We start from the raw sequence: 18,573 nt of genomic DNA, 5'->3' as shown, positions 1-18,573 counted from the left end.
TATTATTGTATTATACGTATTACATGTATTATCATACAGACACAAATCACGTCGAAATAATTTTTCCCCCCTCTCGGTTTAGGTTAGGTTTAGAATCAAACGTCCTAATTCGGTTATTATTAACTTCGGTTTAGGTTAGGGTTAGGTTTTCCGGAAGTCAAACATCCAAGTATCCAAATATGCGTCGCGTTTCCACTCGTTCCTTCTCGACGAGTAAACTGTGTATTTTGTCATTCGAATAATCAAGGTCTGTATATTTCCTATCAAAATAATAATTTGAATCGTCTCGTGGCTGACGTTAAGACTTACGTATTATATAACACAATTATGTATTATTGTATTATACGTATTACATGTATTATCATACAGACACAAATCACGTCGAAATAATTTTTCCCCCCTCTCAGTTTAGGTTAGGTTTAGAATCAAACGTCCTAATTCGGTTATTATTAACTTCGGTTTAGGTTAGGGTTAGGTTTTCCGGAAATCAAACATCCAAGTATCCAAATATGCGTCGCGTTTCGACTCGTTCCTTCTCGACGAGTAAACTGTGTATTTTGTCATTCGAATAATCAAGGTCTGTATATTTCCTATCAAAATAATAATTTGAATCGTCTCGTAGCTGACGTTAAGACTTACGTATTATATAACACAATTATGTATTATTGTATTATACGTATTACATGTATTATCATACAGACACAAATCACGTCGAAATAATTTTTCCCCCCTCTCGGTTTAGGTTAGGTTTAGAATCAAACGTCCTAATTCGGTTATTATTAACTTCGGTTTAGGTTAGGGTTAGGTTTTCCGGAAGTCAAACATCCAAGTATCCAAATATGCGTCGCGTTTCCACTCGTTCCTTCTCGACGAGTAAACTGTGTATTTTGTCATTCGAATAATCAAGGTCTGTATATTTCCTATCAAAATAATAATTTGAATCGTCTCGTAGCTGACGTTAAAACTTACGTATTATATAACACAATTATATATTATTGTATTATACGTATTACATGTATTATCATACAGACACAAATCACGTCGAAATAATTTTTCCCCCCTCTCGGTTTAGGTTAGGTTTAGAATCAAACGTCCTAATTCGGTTATTATTAACTTCGGTTTAGGTTAGGGTTAGGTTTTCCGGAAATCAAACATCCAAGTATCCAAATATGCGTCGCGTTTCGACTCGTTTTCCCTCGCGGAGTCAGAGAAGAAGGGAACGAGAAGAGGGAACCATCGTCGAACGGCACGCATCGGGATGCAGCGGCACAGTGGAAAGTTACGGGGCGATAACTGCGTCCGATAACTGCGTCGGTGCTGATCGCGGATATTCTATCGGACGTGGTTTCAATTGTACTCGATTTCGTGTTCTCTCCTCGTCTCGCGATGAAGAAACAAAACGAACAAATGCCCCTTTCGTGCACAACTACCGAATGTTTCACCTCTCTCTCGCTCAACTCGATCGTTTCGCGTTTTTTTTTCTTTTTTTCAGATGGTTTCAAGAGTGACGTGAAGCTGTGGTGCAGGATGCTGCTACCCGGGACAGCGAAGAGGGTGTACAACCTGCAGAGCAAGCAGCTGGTCAAGCTGTTCTCTCGTCTGCTGTTGCACAGCGAGAACGAGATGCTGGAGCATCTGGAGAAGGGGGACGTCGCCGAAACCATCCGGACGTTCTTCGAGAGGAGCTCCGCTCTCGAGCCAGCCCCGAGAAGCCTGCTCACCATTCAGGAGGTAAAATCTCGTTAATGTTTTTTATAATATATGATAATCTAATATATAATATATAATCTATAATAATCTAATTATATAATGATAATATAATATAATATTATAATTATATAATGATAATATAATAATATATAATAATCTAGTAATATATATGATACAATATAATAATATATATATAATATAATATATAATAATCTAACATTATGAGCCGATTGTTCTCACAGTTCTCACGATATCTCTGATACTCTTTCGATCGATATTTCGTGATCGTATTGATTTTCGCATTTGGGAATTTCGAAATTTTTCTTTCTCTTTCTCGTTTTCTTCATTTTCTTATTATTGTATGTTATTTCGATTTCATTTTCCATTAATTGCTCTTTCTTTTACCTCTTTGCCCTTGCTTTTCGATATATGTGTATCTTACATGTTAAATTATGTATGTTCTATTACGTTTAGGTTAGGTTATTATATGTACAATTATATTATTATATAAGTACACTAAATGTGTGTAATATTTATGTAATAATATAATTATATGTACAATAATCTAATTTAAACCTACATATATATATGTATAACCTACCCTAAACCTAATGTATAATGCATAAGGGTATGTATAACCTAACCTAAAATCCAAGATATGTGTATTTTATATTTCGATATAACATAATTTGCGTTTCGATATGTGTATATCTTACATATCAAATTATGTATATTCTGTTATGTTTAGGTTAGGTTATTATATAGATAATTATATTATTATATAAGTACACCAAATGTGTATAGTATTTATGTAATAATATAATTATATGTACAATAATCTAACTTAAACCTAACATATATATAACCTAATGTATAATGTACAAAGATATGTATAATCTAACCTGAAAACCAAGATATATGTGTATTTTGTATTTCGATATAACATAATTGGCGTTTCGATATGTGTATATCTTACATATCAAATTATGTATATTCTATTATGTTTAGGTTAGGTTGTTATATATATAATTATATTATTATGTAAGTACACCAAATGTGTGTAGTATTTATGTAATAATATAATTATATATATAATAATCTAACCTAAACCTAAGATATATATGTATAACCTAACCTAAAAATCAAGATATATATTTATATATATTTTTTATTTCGATAGAACATAATTCATACAAATACATTGTAATGTAATTCATACAATTACATTTACATTTCATACAAATACACATGTCGCGAACTTGATAAACCCTCATTGAAGATTCAGATTCAAGTTCAAGAATTTCATCCTTTTCATGCAAATGCACGAACACGGCAAATCCTCGTTAAAGATTCGGATTCAGGTTAAAGAATTTACGATAAAAACGCAACTTTTGTCTCTTTTTGGCACGCGATACTTTGTATTAATTCGAAATGCAACAAAAATGTAACACGATCGGAACGTTCAGCGAATTGTCTTTCGCCCAGGACGACGCGATTTTAGCGTTTCAGCGGTGAAACCTGGCGCTATTAATCGCGAAAAGCCTCCGGATGAAAGATCGGTGACAAATTCTCGGGAGGATAAGGGCGCCATCCTTGTTTTGCGGTCGCGCGCGAAACAAATGGCTCTTCTCTCTCTCTCTCTCTCTCTCTCTCTCTCTCTTCCTCCCTCCCTCCCTCTTTTTCTATGTCTCCCACGATAGAACGAAGAAGCGTGTCCTTAAGAAGATGCTTAAAATTAAACATGCACGGTCGTTTGTTTGCTTAATTCTTCTTCCGTTCAATTTATTCTTTCCTTTGCCTGGTCATTGGAACAAAACGAGACGGAATTCGCACGACGTTAGCCGAGAAATAAATTTGAGACAATGAATAAACTTTTATTTTAGATAAAAAAATTTTGTCTGAAAACGCTTTCCAGTACTTTTACCATGTTTACGGCCTATTTCCATTAAAAATTGACAGGCAATTTGCTACACGAATTAATATTTCAATTAATTTAAATAAAATTAAATTAATATGATTCAATTATTTAAAATTTAAAATTTAAAAACATTTAATTATTATTATATGATTATTTAAATATAATATGTAATAATTTAAAATTTAAATGAAATTGCATTAAAATAATTATTAATTATTGTTAAAATAATTCAATAAAATAATTATCAATTATTGTTAAAATAATTCAATTAATTTATTATTAAATCCTGTTTTTAATTAATATCAAAATTAATTATCCAGAAGTAATAATCTCTGGACGAATTATTAAATTCGTATAGAAGTTCGAAAAGTCTAGGGGAAAGGAGAATTCCTTCAGCGTCCCTGCTTAGGATTACAAAACCAAATTCCCAGTCGGTATGATTTTCGAGTTTTCAGATTTTACCTCTCGAGACGCGTAGGATTTCTTGCTTCTTAGAATAAATCGATGTTATCGATCGGGCGGGACCGAAGTCGAATCGAAGAGTTTCTTCTTTCTCCACTTTTTTTTTTTTTTATCCAGGTGGACGAGTTTCTGGAGAGGTTGTCGTGTTTGACCAAAGAGGACGAGCAGGTCCACCACTTTCGGTCGATCGTTTCTAGGTAAACAACACACATTTAGATAAATTTCGTCGCTGGTTGGATTCATTCGTTAACACAAGAAGCGAGACAAACGTGGCGAATGCTTGCTTTTTCAGATGCACCGCCAGCGACCTGAGGATGATCGTCCGGCTGATCAAGCACGATCTGAGGATAAACGCTGGCCCAAAGCACATGTGAGTCCGTCGTCGCATGTAGATATAGTAGGACCCTGTACCTAACCCCCATTAAACACAATTAAAAAGACTGTTGCCGAAAAAGACTCATTTCTGTTGTGAAAATATGTGCGTCTTTGAATTGACTCGCCTCACAGTTTTGCATCAATTCTTGTGCGATAAAGAGGGATTGTTTAAAGTGTGTATTGTGAAACAGTTATTTCTGTGCAGAATTAGTCGTGTTATTTCAGGAACGAATTCATTTCAATTACAAAGTAGATATTGATCGATTAACAAGCAAGGCAATTTTTTTTTCACTATATTTAACGTCAGAAATAAAAAATAATATTCTCCAGCCGTGACTCCAAAGATCTACAAGAAAGATAGGCCGAGTAGAAGATTTATATCCTTAGAAGAAAAATTAGGTATTCTCGATCGGTTGAAATCAGGTGATAAGTTAACATCTCTTTGCAAGAAATTTGACAGACATGAATCAACGATTCGCACAATTAGGAAAAATGATAGTAAAATAAGAGCTTCTGTTGGGGCATCATCAGGTTTAAAGAAATCCTCCCATTACAAAAGATCTTTTAGTAACAGAAAATTGTTCAATTATATGGACAAAAGATTGCAATAGGAAGAACATTCCTTTGAATACTTATCTAATAAGACAGAAGGCACAAAATACTTTTTTGTCATATTAAAAAAAAGACTATTTGTTTTGTCATAATTTTTCGCGCTCTTGGATTTGTATAACGCGTTATAGGGAGCCTTACTGTATACAATTGCCATGAGCTAGCCAGTTAGGCGACCGTCGACGATATTTCGATACGTTTTCAGTTTAGCCGCGGTGCACCAGGACGCGTACGAGGCGTTTCAAACATCCAGGGACTTGGACAGCGTCGTTGAGCGATGCTTGCGCGGATCCTGGAAATCCGACGAACCGTCCTCGTCATCGTCCTCGTCGCTGGGTCCATCCTCCGACGTCAAGATCAAGCTTTCGCTGATGACGCCTGTTTTACCGATGTTGGTAAGAAGCCGCTCGTAATCACAAAGTTTAACTCCTTGCGCTGGCAACTGATTGCGGACCATAACGAGTGACCGAAACCGTACACAATAATTCGTCGTTTTCCTTTCATTTTGAACTCGTCGATATGATATCACTGGATCGAAATTATTAACAGGTAACAAACCTGTTATTCGTTTTGCCTGGGTTACTTAAAAAAGCTGAGAAAATGTTGCCAGTTATTTAAAAAAAAATTGAGAAAATGGTGCAATTTGGGACAAAAAAATTCTCGACGTGCATGGCAAGAGGTTAAGAACCATCATATATGTATGTGTCTATAGTGAAATGTCCAACGAGAATAACGAGGATGACGTATATGTATATGCGGACAGGCGGAGGCTTGCAAGTCCGTGGAGATGGCGATGAAGAAGTGCCCGAACGGAATGCTGGCCGAGGTGAAGTACGACGGGGAGCGAGTTCAGGTGCACAAGATGGGCAACGTGTTTCGATATTACAGCCGATCGTTGAAACCGGTGCTTCCTCACAAAGTAAACAGTTTCTCCGTGTGGTTTGTTTACGCTTCGCGAAGAGTGTTGCACACGCTCTTTCGTTCCAGGTGAACCTGTTCAAGAATTACATCCCAGAAGCGTTCCCGGACGGCGACGATTTGATTCTGGACTCGGAAATCCTCATGATCGACACCACGACTGGACAGCCGTTGCCCTTTGGTACCTTGGGCGTTCACAAGGTTCGACTGTTCGTTAAATACAGCGCGACTCCCCATGTTTTGCTAAGAGTACAACTATTCTTTTTTTCTTTTTTTTTTTTTTTTTTTCTAAAGTTTAATTCAGAAAAATTTTCTAATCTTTAATTTCTAGTATGAATTAGATACTGATGTAATTTAGAGTAATATGATCAGACTTGATTGGAAGAATGTAGAAAAACCTAACGTTGAGAAAATTTTCCAATCTTTGATTTCTGATTTTTTTTTTTTTTTTTTTTTTTTTTTTTTTTTTTGCTTCAGAAAGCTAAATTTAAGGACGCCAATGCCTGCTTGTTTGTTTTCGATTGCATCTACTACAACGGAGACGTTTTACTGCACAGGTAAGTCGACGAATCTCGTCGTTTATCCTCGGTTCATAGTCTCAATGATCGATCGTGTGTGCAGATCTATGATGGAACGGCGACGAATTTTGTCGGAGAGGATGACGGAGATACCAAACAGGATAATGCTCTCGGAAGTCAAGGAAGTTCACGTAAAAATGATTACATTGATTTGATCGTACGACGAGAATTGAAGCAAGTACGAAATTTCAAAGCGACGATGAATTAATTGGGTTTCAGAAATCCCAAGATTTGGCCGAGATGATTGCCAGGGTTCTCAAAATGGGCCTCGAGGGCTTGGTCCTCAAAGACATCCGCGTACGTATCGTGTGGTTCGAATCCCTGATTTTAACTGAATCGAAACAGCGACTTTTTCTAGGATAATAGCAAAAACAAAGTTTATTATTTTTATCGTCGAATGAATAATCTACCAATAATCGATGTACCAACGCTTGATTATTTATAGAGCAAATACGAGCCGGGTAAACGACATTGGCTGAAGGTAAAGAAGGATTATTTGTGCGACGGTGCAATGGCCGATAGTGCAGATCTCGTTGTGCTTGGCGCATGGTACGGCACGGGAAACAAAGGTCTGTTCTCTGTGTACCATTTGTTTATTCCGCGATGGATGTGTCTTCTAGAAGAAAAATTTAACATCCGATATATATCCGATTGCTTTTTCCCATTTTTTCCCCCCGATGTTGTCAGTTCGTTGAATTAAAACTAACGTAACAATAATTTACAATATTATTAATTCTTGAGAGAAATCTATCGAGAATTAGGTGTAAAAGTCATTCACGATTGATTTAAAATTTATTTTGAATTTATTTTTTTTTCCCATGCATTTCACATGTTTAGGCGGTATCATGTCTATATTCCTGATGGGTTGCTACGACGAAGATCACGACAATTGGGTAACGGTGACCAAAGTAAGGATATTCTCATAGAGAAGGTGGTCTAAATATGGGCCCCCCACTTTTATTTCAGTATTATCGGCGACCCTATTGGAAACTCTGAAAGAGTAACACTCCAAACTTTGGATGTGTATCTTTATTATATATTTTACATCATGGAATTATAAACAAAATAATCTTCACTGCAAATTTTAACATTTAAAGGAAAGATATGAATCTTTATTTTTATAAACGTTTTCTAAACATGGGCCTCCACTTTTATTTGGGAATTATGGGTGACATTGGAAACATTGAAAGACCAACAGATGGATGTGTGATCTTTAATATTTTGACCACCTTCTCTACCACATGTGGATAACATATGGAATATAATATGCGATCACGTTGAAAAAAAAATTGACTGTAGGTACACACTGGTCACGATGACGCGACTTTAGCGATGCTTCAGGACCAGCTCGACATGGTAAAGATTGGTAAAGATCCGAGCAAAGTACCCTCCTGGTTGCGCGCCAACAAACCAATGATCCCCGACTTCGTTGCAAGGGATCCGAAGGTACTTTGTTTGAGTCTCAATTTAGAGCAAGTGTATGTACTATCTACAGTACAGCCATCTGTCTTTATTTCGTGAATTTCAGAAGCAGCCAGTGTGGGAGATAACAGGCGCCGAGTTTACCAATCAAGGTGTTCACACGGCTGATGGTATCAGCATCAGGTTCCCGCGGGTAACGCGCATCCGTCACGACAAGGATTGGTCCACTGCCACCAGCTTGAACAACCTGCGACGCCTTTTCAAGCGGAGTTCCGAGTCGATAGATCTCGGACTTCTCTTGCCACCGAGCTCCGAGTTTTCTCGAGAGGATGACGACGAGGACGACTCGCCGAGGCTCGAAAGAAAATCGAAGTCTCCGTCGAAGAGAAACGACGGTACCAAGTCGATCAAGAAGAATTCTTCTCCGAGGAAATTGTTTGGAAAGTTGAAAGACAGTGCGAAATCCGACTCTACCGGAAGGAATAACGAAGAGATCAGTTTGTCTGGCAGAGAGCGCGCGGAAAGGGCGGAATTTTATGCTTTCGTAAATGGAGATGTGTGTAATCAAACATCTTTAATTTTGCTTTGTTTACTAATATTATTATTAAATGATAGTGCTTTATTTAATATATATATATATATAATTTTGCTTTGTTTACTAATATTATTATTAAGCAATAGTGCTTTATTTAATATATATATATATATATATATATATATATATATATATATGTATATATAGTAATTTTGCTTTATTTACTATTATTGTTAAATAATAGCGCTTTATTTAATATATATATATAATTATGCTTCATTTACTAGTATTTATTATTTATTAACTATTTTCACTAATTGTATTTACGCTCTGTGCAGTATATAGAGTACACCGGTGCGGGAATTCCACTGAACTGGATCGAAGAACGAAAACCAATGGACGGTCTACCGCCGGATGCAAAACCGTTGTCTAATCTGACGATTAACGAGCTGGTATTTCATTCGCCGATAAAACCGACGGCAAACCTCTTTCAACAATGATTGAAACAACGGTGTAAAAGAATCTTCTTGTTTGCAGAGGTCTGAGAGCGTTTTAAAGGGCGCGACGGTTAGCCTGGCGCCGGGATTCGAAAACGACAGGGGAAAGGAGATTCACAGGCTACTCAAGACGTATCCTCTTACGCGACAATTGAATTTCTCTTTGACAGATTGAAGTTCCAGTACGAGTTTGAATTTGAATTTGGACTCGAGGTTGGACTACCACTCAGTCCGGACGACTTGGACTTGAGGGACGATTCTTAATTACTTTGGGGCAAACACGGGAATGTTTGCCACGTGAAACGAGTTACATTCCGCAGAAAGCGTGTCCCTTCACGGTAGTACGTACGTCACACACTCTGGGGAGCTTGAGAAGCCAGCTCGCCAGTTCCTGGAAAATGGAACACTGGGGGGGTTTTTCTTTCGTGGCCTCGCCGCGACTCCGCAGCTGCTCCAGGGTGGATTTAAAGCTGACGTACTCTCGCTGTTAACCTCCTCAAGGCTGACATGTGTGTACGCCTTTTTTTTTTTTTTTTAATTAAAATTATTCTAACTGAAAAAAAATTAAAATCTGTTTAGGAGAACTGCTCGCTAAATTGAAAATTCGTCGTATGACAGCACTGATAATATTTTATTCTAATTGATTGATAAACACTGCTTTTTAATGATTGAAGCGTTGCCTTTGATGGGTCAAGTTTTAATTACTTGAAGAATATCGTTGATAGATAAAATACCAGGCGTGTCAAGTATAGTCAGTTTCAATGATTGTATTAATTTCAAAACGCAATTTGTAGCGTTAGTTCATTTTTTATACGAGATTATAAAACACTATAAACACACATGTGTATAGTAGTAGTTAATGTCAGGAATCTTTTCATTATTTGCCATTAACGTTCAACGATCACACATGTGTATATTTATTTGTGTATATTGTTATGTGTATATTTCTTGTTTTATTCATTTTTTTCTTCTGGCTCACTGAATTGCTGCGAATGAAACCTAATCAGAGCAACAAGTTAAATAACTTTTTTTTGACACTTTTGAGAAATTCGCCCCCGAAGAGGTTGAAGAGAGAAACTTTCCATTTATTACCTTAACTATCGCAAAATCGTTTACCAGTCTCGGAGCCAAGGTGTTGAACGATCGAGAGCGATCTGCAAGCGCGTACGTGGTCCACTCTTGCGCGGTGATACCATCGTCCGTTGTTCGCGTAAGTATGACGGCCAAAAGGTTTGCAATAGCATAGTTTCGATTCGTGGTATCGTCGTTACGGTTCCTTGGCGAAACGACGGTAGGAAACCCAGAGGGCAGGAAGGCAGAAAGGGGTCTGGCGCGTTTTAAATCGATCGGAGGAACTCGATAACGTGAATTAAAGCTGGTTAATAGACGACGTCGTTCCAGCGCGCGCCAGCGTCGGCATTAAGCGGCTTCCGGCTTGTGGAAGTTGTCAGTTCCGTTAACCGTAGGCGCCAATTGCTGCTCGCATCCTCCTTCTAGATACGTGTGCCACGCAGGTGCTATAGTAATCTCCCGTCGCCTATCGAATATGATTTCTCTTCATCCGCGGCGCAAACGCCAACGCTAATCCGACGCTGTCGCCTTCTCGTGATCCTTCCTCCTTGATTTTTCAGGAGTTCGAGGACGTGGCGAGGACAGCGCGGCACGTGAGCGTCTCCTGGCTCGAGGCGACCGCCTCCACCTCGCAAGCTCAGCCGGCGGAGCAACACGCCGTACAACTGGTCGCCGATTACTGCTCTTGCCCATGTCTGCATCAATGACGGCCACGTTTTTGTTCCTTCCGTGAGTGAGACACGAAGTTTTCTTGCTTCGTCGTCGTCGTCGATGTTCCAAAAACAATTTTTTTCGACGCTCGTTTGAGAACCGCGTTTCCACGGCCAAAACTCAATTTTTCCAGTTCGCAATTTTCATGAAATTTGTTTTCTATGAAGCTAGAACTCTGTAAAACTCTGAAATATTATTCATAATATTATTCTGCATTATATTACATACTCTAGAGTATTATTCATTTCAGATAATCACGCGGACGAGTAAGCGCAACGTGGCGAATTGGAAACTCTGAAAATCAAGCTGAACCTAATTCTTTTGATTATTAATTGTAAAAAACGTAAAATTAAAAATGGGTTTGAATTATTGTTTTATCCACGTCGAGAAACGGTTGTTTCGACTATTCAATTGTTCAACTCGCGTTACGATCTTAACGACTTGCGCTGGCAACTGATTGCGGACCATAACGAGTGGCCGAACCGTATACAATAATAACTCGTTGCTTTCCTTTTGAACTTGTCGGTTATAATATCACTATAGATAGATAGAAGTTATTAAGAAGTAATAAATTTATCACTTGTTTTGCTTTGGTTATATTTAAACATATTTAAAACTGAGAAAATATTTTAGAGCAATTTTAGAGCAAAAATTTCTCGACGTGCATTAAAGGTTCACCACTTGCGGCTGGCAACTGATTGCGGACCATAACGAGTGACCGAACCGTATATAATAAATTGTCGCTTTCTTTTTGAACTCGTCGATATCACTGTAGATGGATAGAAATTATTAAGAAATAATAAATTTATCACTTGTTTTGCCTGGCTTAAATATACTTAAAACTGAGAAAATATTGCAATTTTAGGACAAAAAATTCTCAATGTGCGCTCGAGGTTAACCACTTGCGCTAGCAACTGGTTTTTGCGGACCATAACGAGTGACCAAACCGTACACAATAATTCTTCGCTTTCCTTTTGAACTTGTCGGTATGATATCACTATAGATAGATAGAAATTGTTAAGAAGTAATAAATTTATCACTTGTTTTGCCTGGGTTGTATTTAAATCTGCTTAAAACTGAGAGAATATTCTCGACGTGCGTGGCACGTCATTCCAGCGCAAGAGGTTAAATCTTGAAAAATAACACTGAAAAAACACGGTCTCCGGATCTTTCGCGCGTTCACACGCTTGTTTAACGATCGTTTACAACGAAAATCTAAGAATCTCGATGGCAAAGCAAGGAGGAAACTTCCTTCGATTCTTACGATCGCGTAATTGTCGGTGAAAATTGTCGTCGAGTTGAGCGAGAAGGTAGTTCTTCGTCGAGGAAACTGTCGAAGGGAATCGTGTTTTCGCTCTCCGAGTGGAAAATGTCACCGGGCGGATAATCCTATAGATATCGACCTATACCTCTGACATTATTTCCTTTGCGTTTCGCAGGTTTCACGACGTTCATTTGCTACGTGTAGTGTGCCATCCGTGGCAGCTGATTTAGGTTAGGTTTTGGCACGCCGTGGAACGCACCACGCGAAAATGAATTTTCGAAAATTGTACACTTTCTCACGATAATAAAATTATAGCGACAGTCGTACGTGGAATAAAGGAATCAATGGAATCGAACGTGTTATATTTACGTTTCATTATTATTATTATTATTCTTTGTTTTGTTTAGCTCGATGCATTTTAGACCGATTGCATACAACGATGAGATCAATTCTTTATTAAACTCTCTTTCAGTTACATCCACCAGGTTCGCGAGCATGAAGGATAACATTACGTGCCGCTGCACAATCGAACAACGAGCAATTTTATGATGAAGAGAAACTCCTGGCCCAGATGGCCAGGTCGCTATTTGGCGATCAGAACGCGATACGTAATTTCGATACGTCGCTAATCTACTTCTTTTTTTTTTTCTTTTTCTTTTTTTCCAACACTTTCGCGACGGGCAACGTGTTTCAAAATTGGCCTCTCCTAGCCATTATGTTTATATATCATACCAGATGACACAATACAATATTACTAAATATTAAACGATGTTGTTAAGCTTGTTAAATTATCGTTATGTTTCCATTTATAATAAATATCAATGTACTTTTAAATATTATATACTTATATATATAATAAATATTAATCAATAATTTATAATAAATACTACAATATTGTATTAGCATTTATAATAAATATTAATAAACTTTGTATTTCAAGTTGTTAATAAATACCACACAAATTATTATGTAAAACAAATATGTAAAAATGTCAGTGTAAGTTAACCACTTGCGCTGGCAACTGATTGCGGACCATAACGAGTGTCCAAACCGTACACAATAATTCGTCGCTTTCTTTGTGAACGCGACAATATGATATCACCCAATAATTATTGAGAAGTAATAAATTCATCATTTATTTTGCCTGGGTCATACTTAAATATATTTAAAACTGAGAAAATGTTCCAATTTTGAGACAAAAAAATTCTCAACGTGCGTGGCACGTCATTCCAGCGCAAGAGGTTAATCACTTGCGCTGGCAACTGATTGCGGACCATAACGAGTGACCAAGCCGTACACAATAAATCGTCGCTTTCTTTGTGAACGCGTCGGTATGATATCACCCAGTGTTAGAAATTATTGAGAAGTAATGAATTTATTCTTTGTTTTGTCTGGGTTATACTTAAATATACTTAAAACTGAGAAAATGTTGCAATTTTGAGACAAAAGATTCTCGACGTGCGTCATTCCAGCGCAAGAGGTTAAGATAAGTATCGTGCACCTGTAAATACGTCATATTCATTTTATTGAAAGAAAATATCTTTTCTACACGTATTTGTAATGTTTAATTTTTTAAACGACTACAAGTGTCATACTGAGATGTAATATTTCTTATATATCGCATACCTCACAGATAGCAGAGCTGCTTGCCGTACTCAGCTACAGACTTGGAAATTATAAACGTTTTCGCCCGTCGCGAATGTGTCAGTATCGAATGCAGCGTGTTTTGCTTGTGGTTCTCCGTGGCGACTTGCATCCGCCGCATTCTTCCAAGTGAAATTCGAACGACTCGATGATCCGTACGTTTCCAGCCTGCTGGAAGAGACGAACGGTTCGCTTCTTCAGTTCAAGATCGGAATTTCGACGTGGTCGCCAACGATTCTTTTTTTTTTTTTTTTCGAAAACACTCATCGGCGGGTGCAAACCGTTTCGCAGACGGAGCCACGGTGTTTTTGCTCGAGCTACGACTCGAGAAGCTATTTAGAAGCTAAACACTGGACATGGAAGAGATTAACACGGACACACGCGAGAAAAAAAGAAAGATAGATAGGTGAAAAGAAAGAAGTAAGCGGAAGAAGAGAGCGGTCGTCGGGCTGGCTGGCTGAATTTTTATTTGCCGAAGCAGGAGACGGCGTTGAAGGCGCACTGTTTCCAGTAGCTGCGTTTCCGCTGCAGGTCCCCGATGTCCAACTGGTTCCGTAGCCGTTTCACGATTTGCTTCGTGAACAGGTAATTGATGAGAGCAGTCTCGATGCTTCCATCGTCGTCCACCAGCTGAAACAGGCAAGCTTTGAACAGTCAGCTCTTGGAATACTCTTTTTAGCACGCGTTTCCTGCCGACTTTTGGTTATTTATAGTGTATACACTCCATACTATTATGATTATTAATAATTTCGAATAATTTTGAATAAGTATGTCCTACAGTTTTTATGATGATGCAGAAATTACTACAATTACCAAGAAAAATTTAATGAAGAGTTTAAGATGCATTACAGAAAGAAGCAATGAATTTAATTTTGAATAAGTATGTCCTACAATTTTTATAATGATGCAGAAATTACTACAGTCAACAAGAAAATTTTAATGAAGAGTTTAAGATGCATTACAGAAAAAAGCAATGAATTTAATTTTGAATAAGTATGTCTTACAATTTTTATAATAACGCAGGAGTTATTACAATTACCAAGAAAAGTTTAGTGAAGAGTTTAAGATTGATTACAGAACAGAAGCGATAAATTTTTAACACACAATTTTTCAACTGTCAAAATTAATTTGACATAAAATATTTTATTTTTAATATTATTGTTTTTGTTACGATAATACTAAATAATGATAAATAATATTAAATAATAATATATTATTATAAAAAATTACATAATATTATACGGTAACACTAAATACTAATAAATGATATTTACTTTTACTTTAGCTCGCAAATGGTTACGAATTAATTAATGTTTTTCTTTCTCTTTTCTTTTTTGTTTCATGTTTTCGGATTTTCATAATTTTTCGACTTGAATTTTTTAGAGAGAAGCTACAGATGGAAAATAGATGTATCATCGGAAATGTTACATTGGCACGAGCAAACGAAACTTCATTGACCGTAAAAGTCGCGCACCGACAGTCGAAAAAGAGAAAAAAAGAGAAGAAAATTTCGTCGCTCTGACGTCGTTGCTGGCGTAGCGATCGGAGAAAAACCGCTGCCCGTTAATGGATAATAATGCTCCTAGGAGGCTAACGCGATTTTATCACCGCTGCGCTGGAAAAAGAATTTCGCACGTGCGGACACGACACGAAGGAATCGTTTGAAAAGCACGCGTGGATAACGTGAGCTTTCCTCTCGAGTTTCCAAGCTAGTTTTTTCCATTTTTCTTTTTTTCTTTTTAATTGGAGAAAATGTACACGAAATCGATAGAGCAACCCGCGTGCGTTCAATTCGAAGCAGAACGACGTCAAATGTAATGTGCCCTGAATACGTAAACGAAATATATACAGTAGAACACGGTTCCTATAACGCGGGCTAAAAATTGCGCCACTGCCCCCGTACAATGCGATAAAAAAAGTGGCTGAAAAAGTTTACAAAAGTAAATATTTAAATATACTTAAACTGAGAAATTATTGCAATTTTGGGGCAAAAAATTCTCGACATGCGTGACACGTCATTCCAGCGCAAGAGGTTAACCACTGATTGCGGACCATAACGAGTGACCAAACCGTATACAATAAATCGTCACTTTATTTTTGAACTCGTCGGTATGATAGCACTGTAGATAGATAGAAATTATTAAGAAGTAATAAATTTATTACTTGTTTTGCCTGAGTTATACTTAAATATACTTAAAACTGAGAAAATATTGCAATTTTGGAGCAAAAAATTCTCGACTTGCATGGCACGTCATTTCAGCGCAAAAGATTAACCACTGGTACTGGCAACTGACTGCGGACCATAACGAGTGACCAAACCGTATGCAATAAATCGTCACTTTCTTTTTGAACTCGTCGATATTACTGTAGATAGACAGAAATTATTAAGTAATAAAATTATTACTTGTTTTTCCTAGGTTACATTTAAATACACTTAAAACTGAGAAAATGTTACAATTTTGGGACAAAAAGTTCTCGACGTGCGTGGTACGTCATTCCTGGCAACTGATTGCGGACCATAACGAGTGACCAAACCGTACACAATAAATCGTCGCTTTTTTTTTGAGCTCGTCGGTATGATATCACTGTAGATAGGTAGAAATTATTAAAAAGTAATAAATTTATCACTTGTTTTTCCTAGGTTGTATTTAAATATACCTAAAACTGAGAAAATGTTACAATTTTGGGACAAAAAGTTCTCGACGCGCGTGATATGTCATTCGAGCGAAAGTGGTTAAAAAGAATCGAACGATGACAAAGGAGGCGATGATTCGATAGTCCGACGCCAGAGCGCGTTCGTGCGCGTTTCGATGGTTGAAACAACAATTTGCAGAAACGAGTGATTGAAAAGCGTGCAAAGAAAAAAGGGACGTGTCTGTGGACGTCACTGTGAGGAAGAAAGTGGGGCAGAAGAGGGAAAGAGACGGTTAATTCGATGCGGCGTGGCGTTTATAAAGTCGTCGAATCAGCGTTTGCGACGGACAACCGGACGTTAAGTGAAATCGGATTGCCCGTCGTCGAGCTATCGATTATCGGATCAGCCGCAAATTGATCACCCTTCCGTCGAGCGAACCGCGAACGATGGTCTCTCTATCCTTGTTCTTCTTCTTCTTCGCGCGGACACAATCAACAAAATCTCAGCCGCGGTATCCGGCTTTGACTGAGCGATTTGCGAGATTAGCCCCAACGACCGGCACCGATTTTTAATATCTTTTGTAGAGGCGGGTATGGGCACGCGAAGGATAAAACTTTTTTTCTAAAAAAAATCTAGGAAATTCTCGTGTCTTTTTTTTTCTCTCTGTCTCTTTCTCTCATTCCGACAGAAATTTGTCTCCATCTACAGGTACATCACGTTAAATAGTGTACGTTAAAATGGTTACCTAGGGTAGGTCAAACGACATATTTCTACTAAAGTAAATTCGTAATTTTTTTATTACATATATATACTCTTTTGAAATTTGAAACAAATAATCTTTAAAACTTGAAGAAAATCATGTTTGAACTTAAATTTAATTAGAAAATAATAAAAATTGGTTTTTTTTCATATTCTGATGTTTCCTCAAAACAGTAAATTTTAATCAAAAATAAGCAAAACACACTGGTCGAGAATTTTCGAAAACGTTGGTTTACTTTAATTCTTAAACAGACGCGTATAAAGAACAAACAGTGTTGATTTTTTTATAGCACTTAATTTTTATTAATAATACAGGGTGGACCGAAAGTTTCCTCCCACCTATTTTGTTTTAACAAAGCATCAAAACATTTAAAAAGACCAATTTCATTAATTTCAAATTGAACGATTTATTCGTGATAAATGTTCGATTGTTTACTGTGTACTTTAATCTGTTAAAAAACAAAAAAAAAATTTTTTTAAATATATAATAAGAAAATTATGGATTTTAGTCTGAGAAGTGATTTCTGGCCTATCCTGTATATTTGTAGTAATGAAGTCCTCGATGCTTTCTTTTTTACAAGAGAATTGCTCTTGTAAAAAATTGCTTCGATAAAACTGATCTGATGGCAAATTTGAACGCAACTGTACGTTCCTATTGACGAAGGCAATATCATCTTACGATGTCCATTTCTCAGCAACAACTTACGTATGTATGCTAATGTCGAGTTGCTCGGGTAAATTCGAACGAACGAACGAACGTTCCACCTCGTACGCGACAGCTTATTTGCAATTCAACCGTGCAGATAAGAGTTACGCAACAGAGGAACGTTTGCGAGCCCGCGCGTTTTATAGAACGGATAAAGAAAGCTCGGATGGGATAACACGTTCTCGTCCGAGCAACGTCTTGATCCAAATGCGACGTTTCGACGCTGCGATGTTCACGTCGCCCGTCTTCTTAAATTCTTTTAAGACGAGGTATACGAAGAAATATAATGATTTCAATATTTGAACATTGACATAAATAACATAAAATAGTTGAAAATTTACGTAGTTAGGAATTATCCTTTAGAACGTTTAATAAAATATAGAGTTGTACATTTATTTGTACCATTAATAATTTGAAAAATTTTAAATCACTATAAATCACTATATATATATATATTATTATATATATAATATTAATATAATTTTATATATATATAAAATTATTAATAATATAAAATATAAAATATATAAAAATTTATTTTTATATATTTATTTATTTATTTATAAATTTACTTTTTTTAATAAGGGTAAAAATAAAATATAAATAATATATACATATAAATTTATATATATAATATTATATAAAATATATAAAAATTTATTTTTTGTTTTAATAAGGGCAAGAATAAAATATAAATAATATATATATATACACATATAAATTTATATAGGGTGTCCAAAAATATTGAGACCAAACTTA

General features: G+C 36.6%; 2 protein-coding genes across 7 annotated transcripts in view; one reads left to right on the top strand and one right to left on the bottom strand.

Moving 5' to 3' along the window:
- LOC122530712 (DNA ligase 3) overlaps positions 1 to 10,996 on the top strand; it is a 45,623-nt gene extending 34,627 nt beyond the window's left edge. The window contains exons 4-20 of the mRNA XM_043657915.1: positions 1,493 to 1,731; positions 4,208 to 4,287; positions 4,383 to 4,460; positions 5,280 to 5,469; positions 5,838 to 5,993; positions 6,062 to 6,193; positions 6,470 to 6,549; positions 6,614 to 6,701; positions 6,790 to 6,867; positions 7,016 to 7,139; positions 7,408 to 7,478; positions 7,870 to 8,016; positions 8,099 to 8,548; positions 8,866 to 8,979; positions 9,065 to 9,156; positions 10,144 to 10,234; positions 10,656 to 10,996. Coding sequence (XP_043513850.1) covers positions 1,493 to 1,731; positions 4,208 to 4,287; positions 4,383 to 4,460; positions 5,280 to 5,469; positions 5,838 to 5,993; positions 6,062 to 6,193; positions 6,470 to 6,549; positions 6,614 to 6,701; positions 6,790 to 6,867; positions 7,016 to 7,139; positions 7,408 to 7,478; positions 7,870 to 8,016; positions 8,099 to 8,548; positions 8,866 to 8,979; positions 9,065 to 9,156; positions 10,144 to 10,234; positions 10,656 to 10,802 — 2,357 coding nt within the window. The 3' untranslated portion in view covers positions 10,803 to 10,996. The remainder of the gene's footprint in view (positions 1 to 1,492; positions 1,732 to 4,207; positions 4,288 to 4,382; positions 4,461 to 5,279; positions 5,470 to 5,837; positions 5,994 to 6,061; positions 6,194 to 6,469; positions 6,550 to 6,613; positions 6,702 to 6,789; positions 6,868 to 7,015; positions 7,140 to 7,407; positions 7,479 to 7,869; positions 8,017 to 8,098; positions 8,549 to 8,865; positions 8,980 to 9,064; positions 9,157 to 10,143; positions 10,235 to 10,655) is intronic.
- Positions 1,207 to 18,573, bottom strand: part of LOC122530744 (prohormone-1) — a 36,915-nt gene continuing 19,548 nt past the window's right edge. For 5 of the 6 annotated variants that reach the window (XM_043658013.1, XM_043658012.1, XM_043658011.1 and 2 more), the window contains exon 3: positions 13,489 to 14,344. In XM_043658013.1, coding sequence (XP_043513948.1) covers positions 14,180 to 14,344 — 165 coding nt within the window. In that variant the 3' untranslated portion in view covers positions 13,489 to 14,179. Of the gene's footprint in view, positions 1,229 to 13,488; positions 14,345 to 18,573 lie in introns of those variants that run through there. The other variant, XM_043658009.1, reaches the window with a different exon arrangement.

Source organism: Frieseomelitta varia, unplaced genomic scaffold, assembly GCF_011392965.1.
Source record: "Frieseomelitta varia isolate USP_RPSP 00005682 unplaced genomic scaffold, Fvar_1.2 scaffold_353, whole genome shotgun sequence".
NCBI classification, from domain to species: Eukaryota; Metazoa; Arthropoda; class Insecta; order Hymenoptera; family Apidae; genus Frieseomelitta; species Frieseomelitta varia.
The sequence above is the reverse complement of the archived record's forward strand: the minus strand, read 5'-3'. Positions and strand labels throughout refer to the sequence as shown.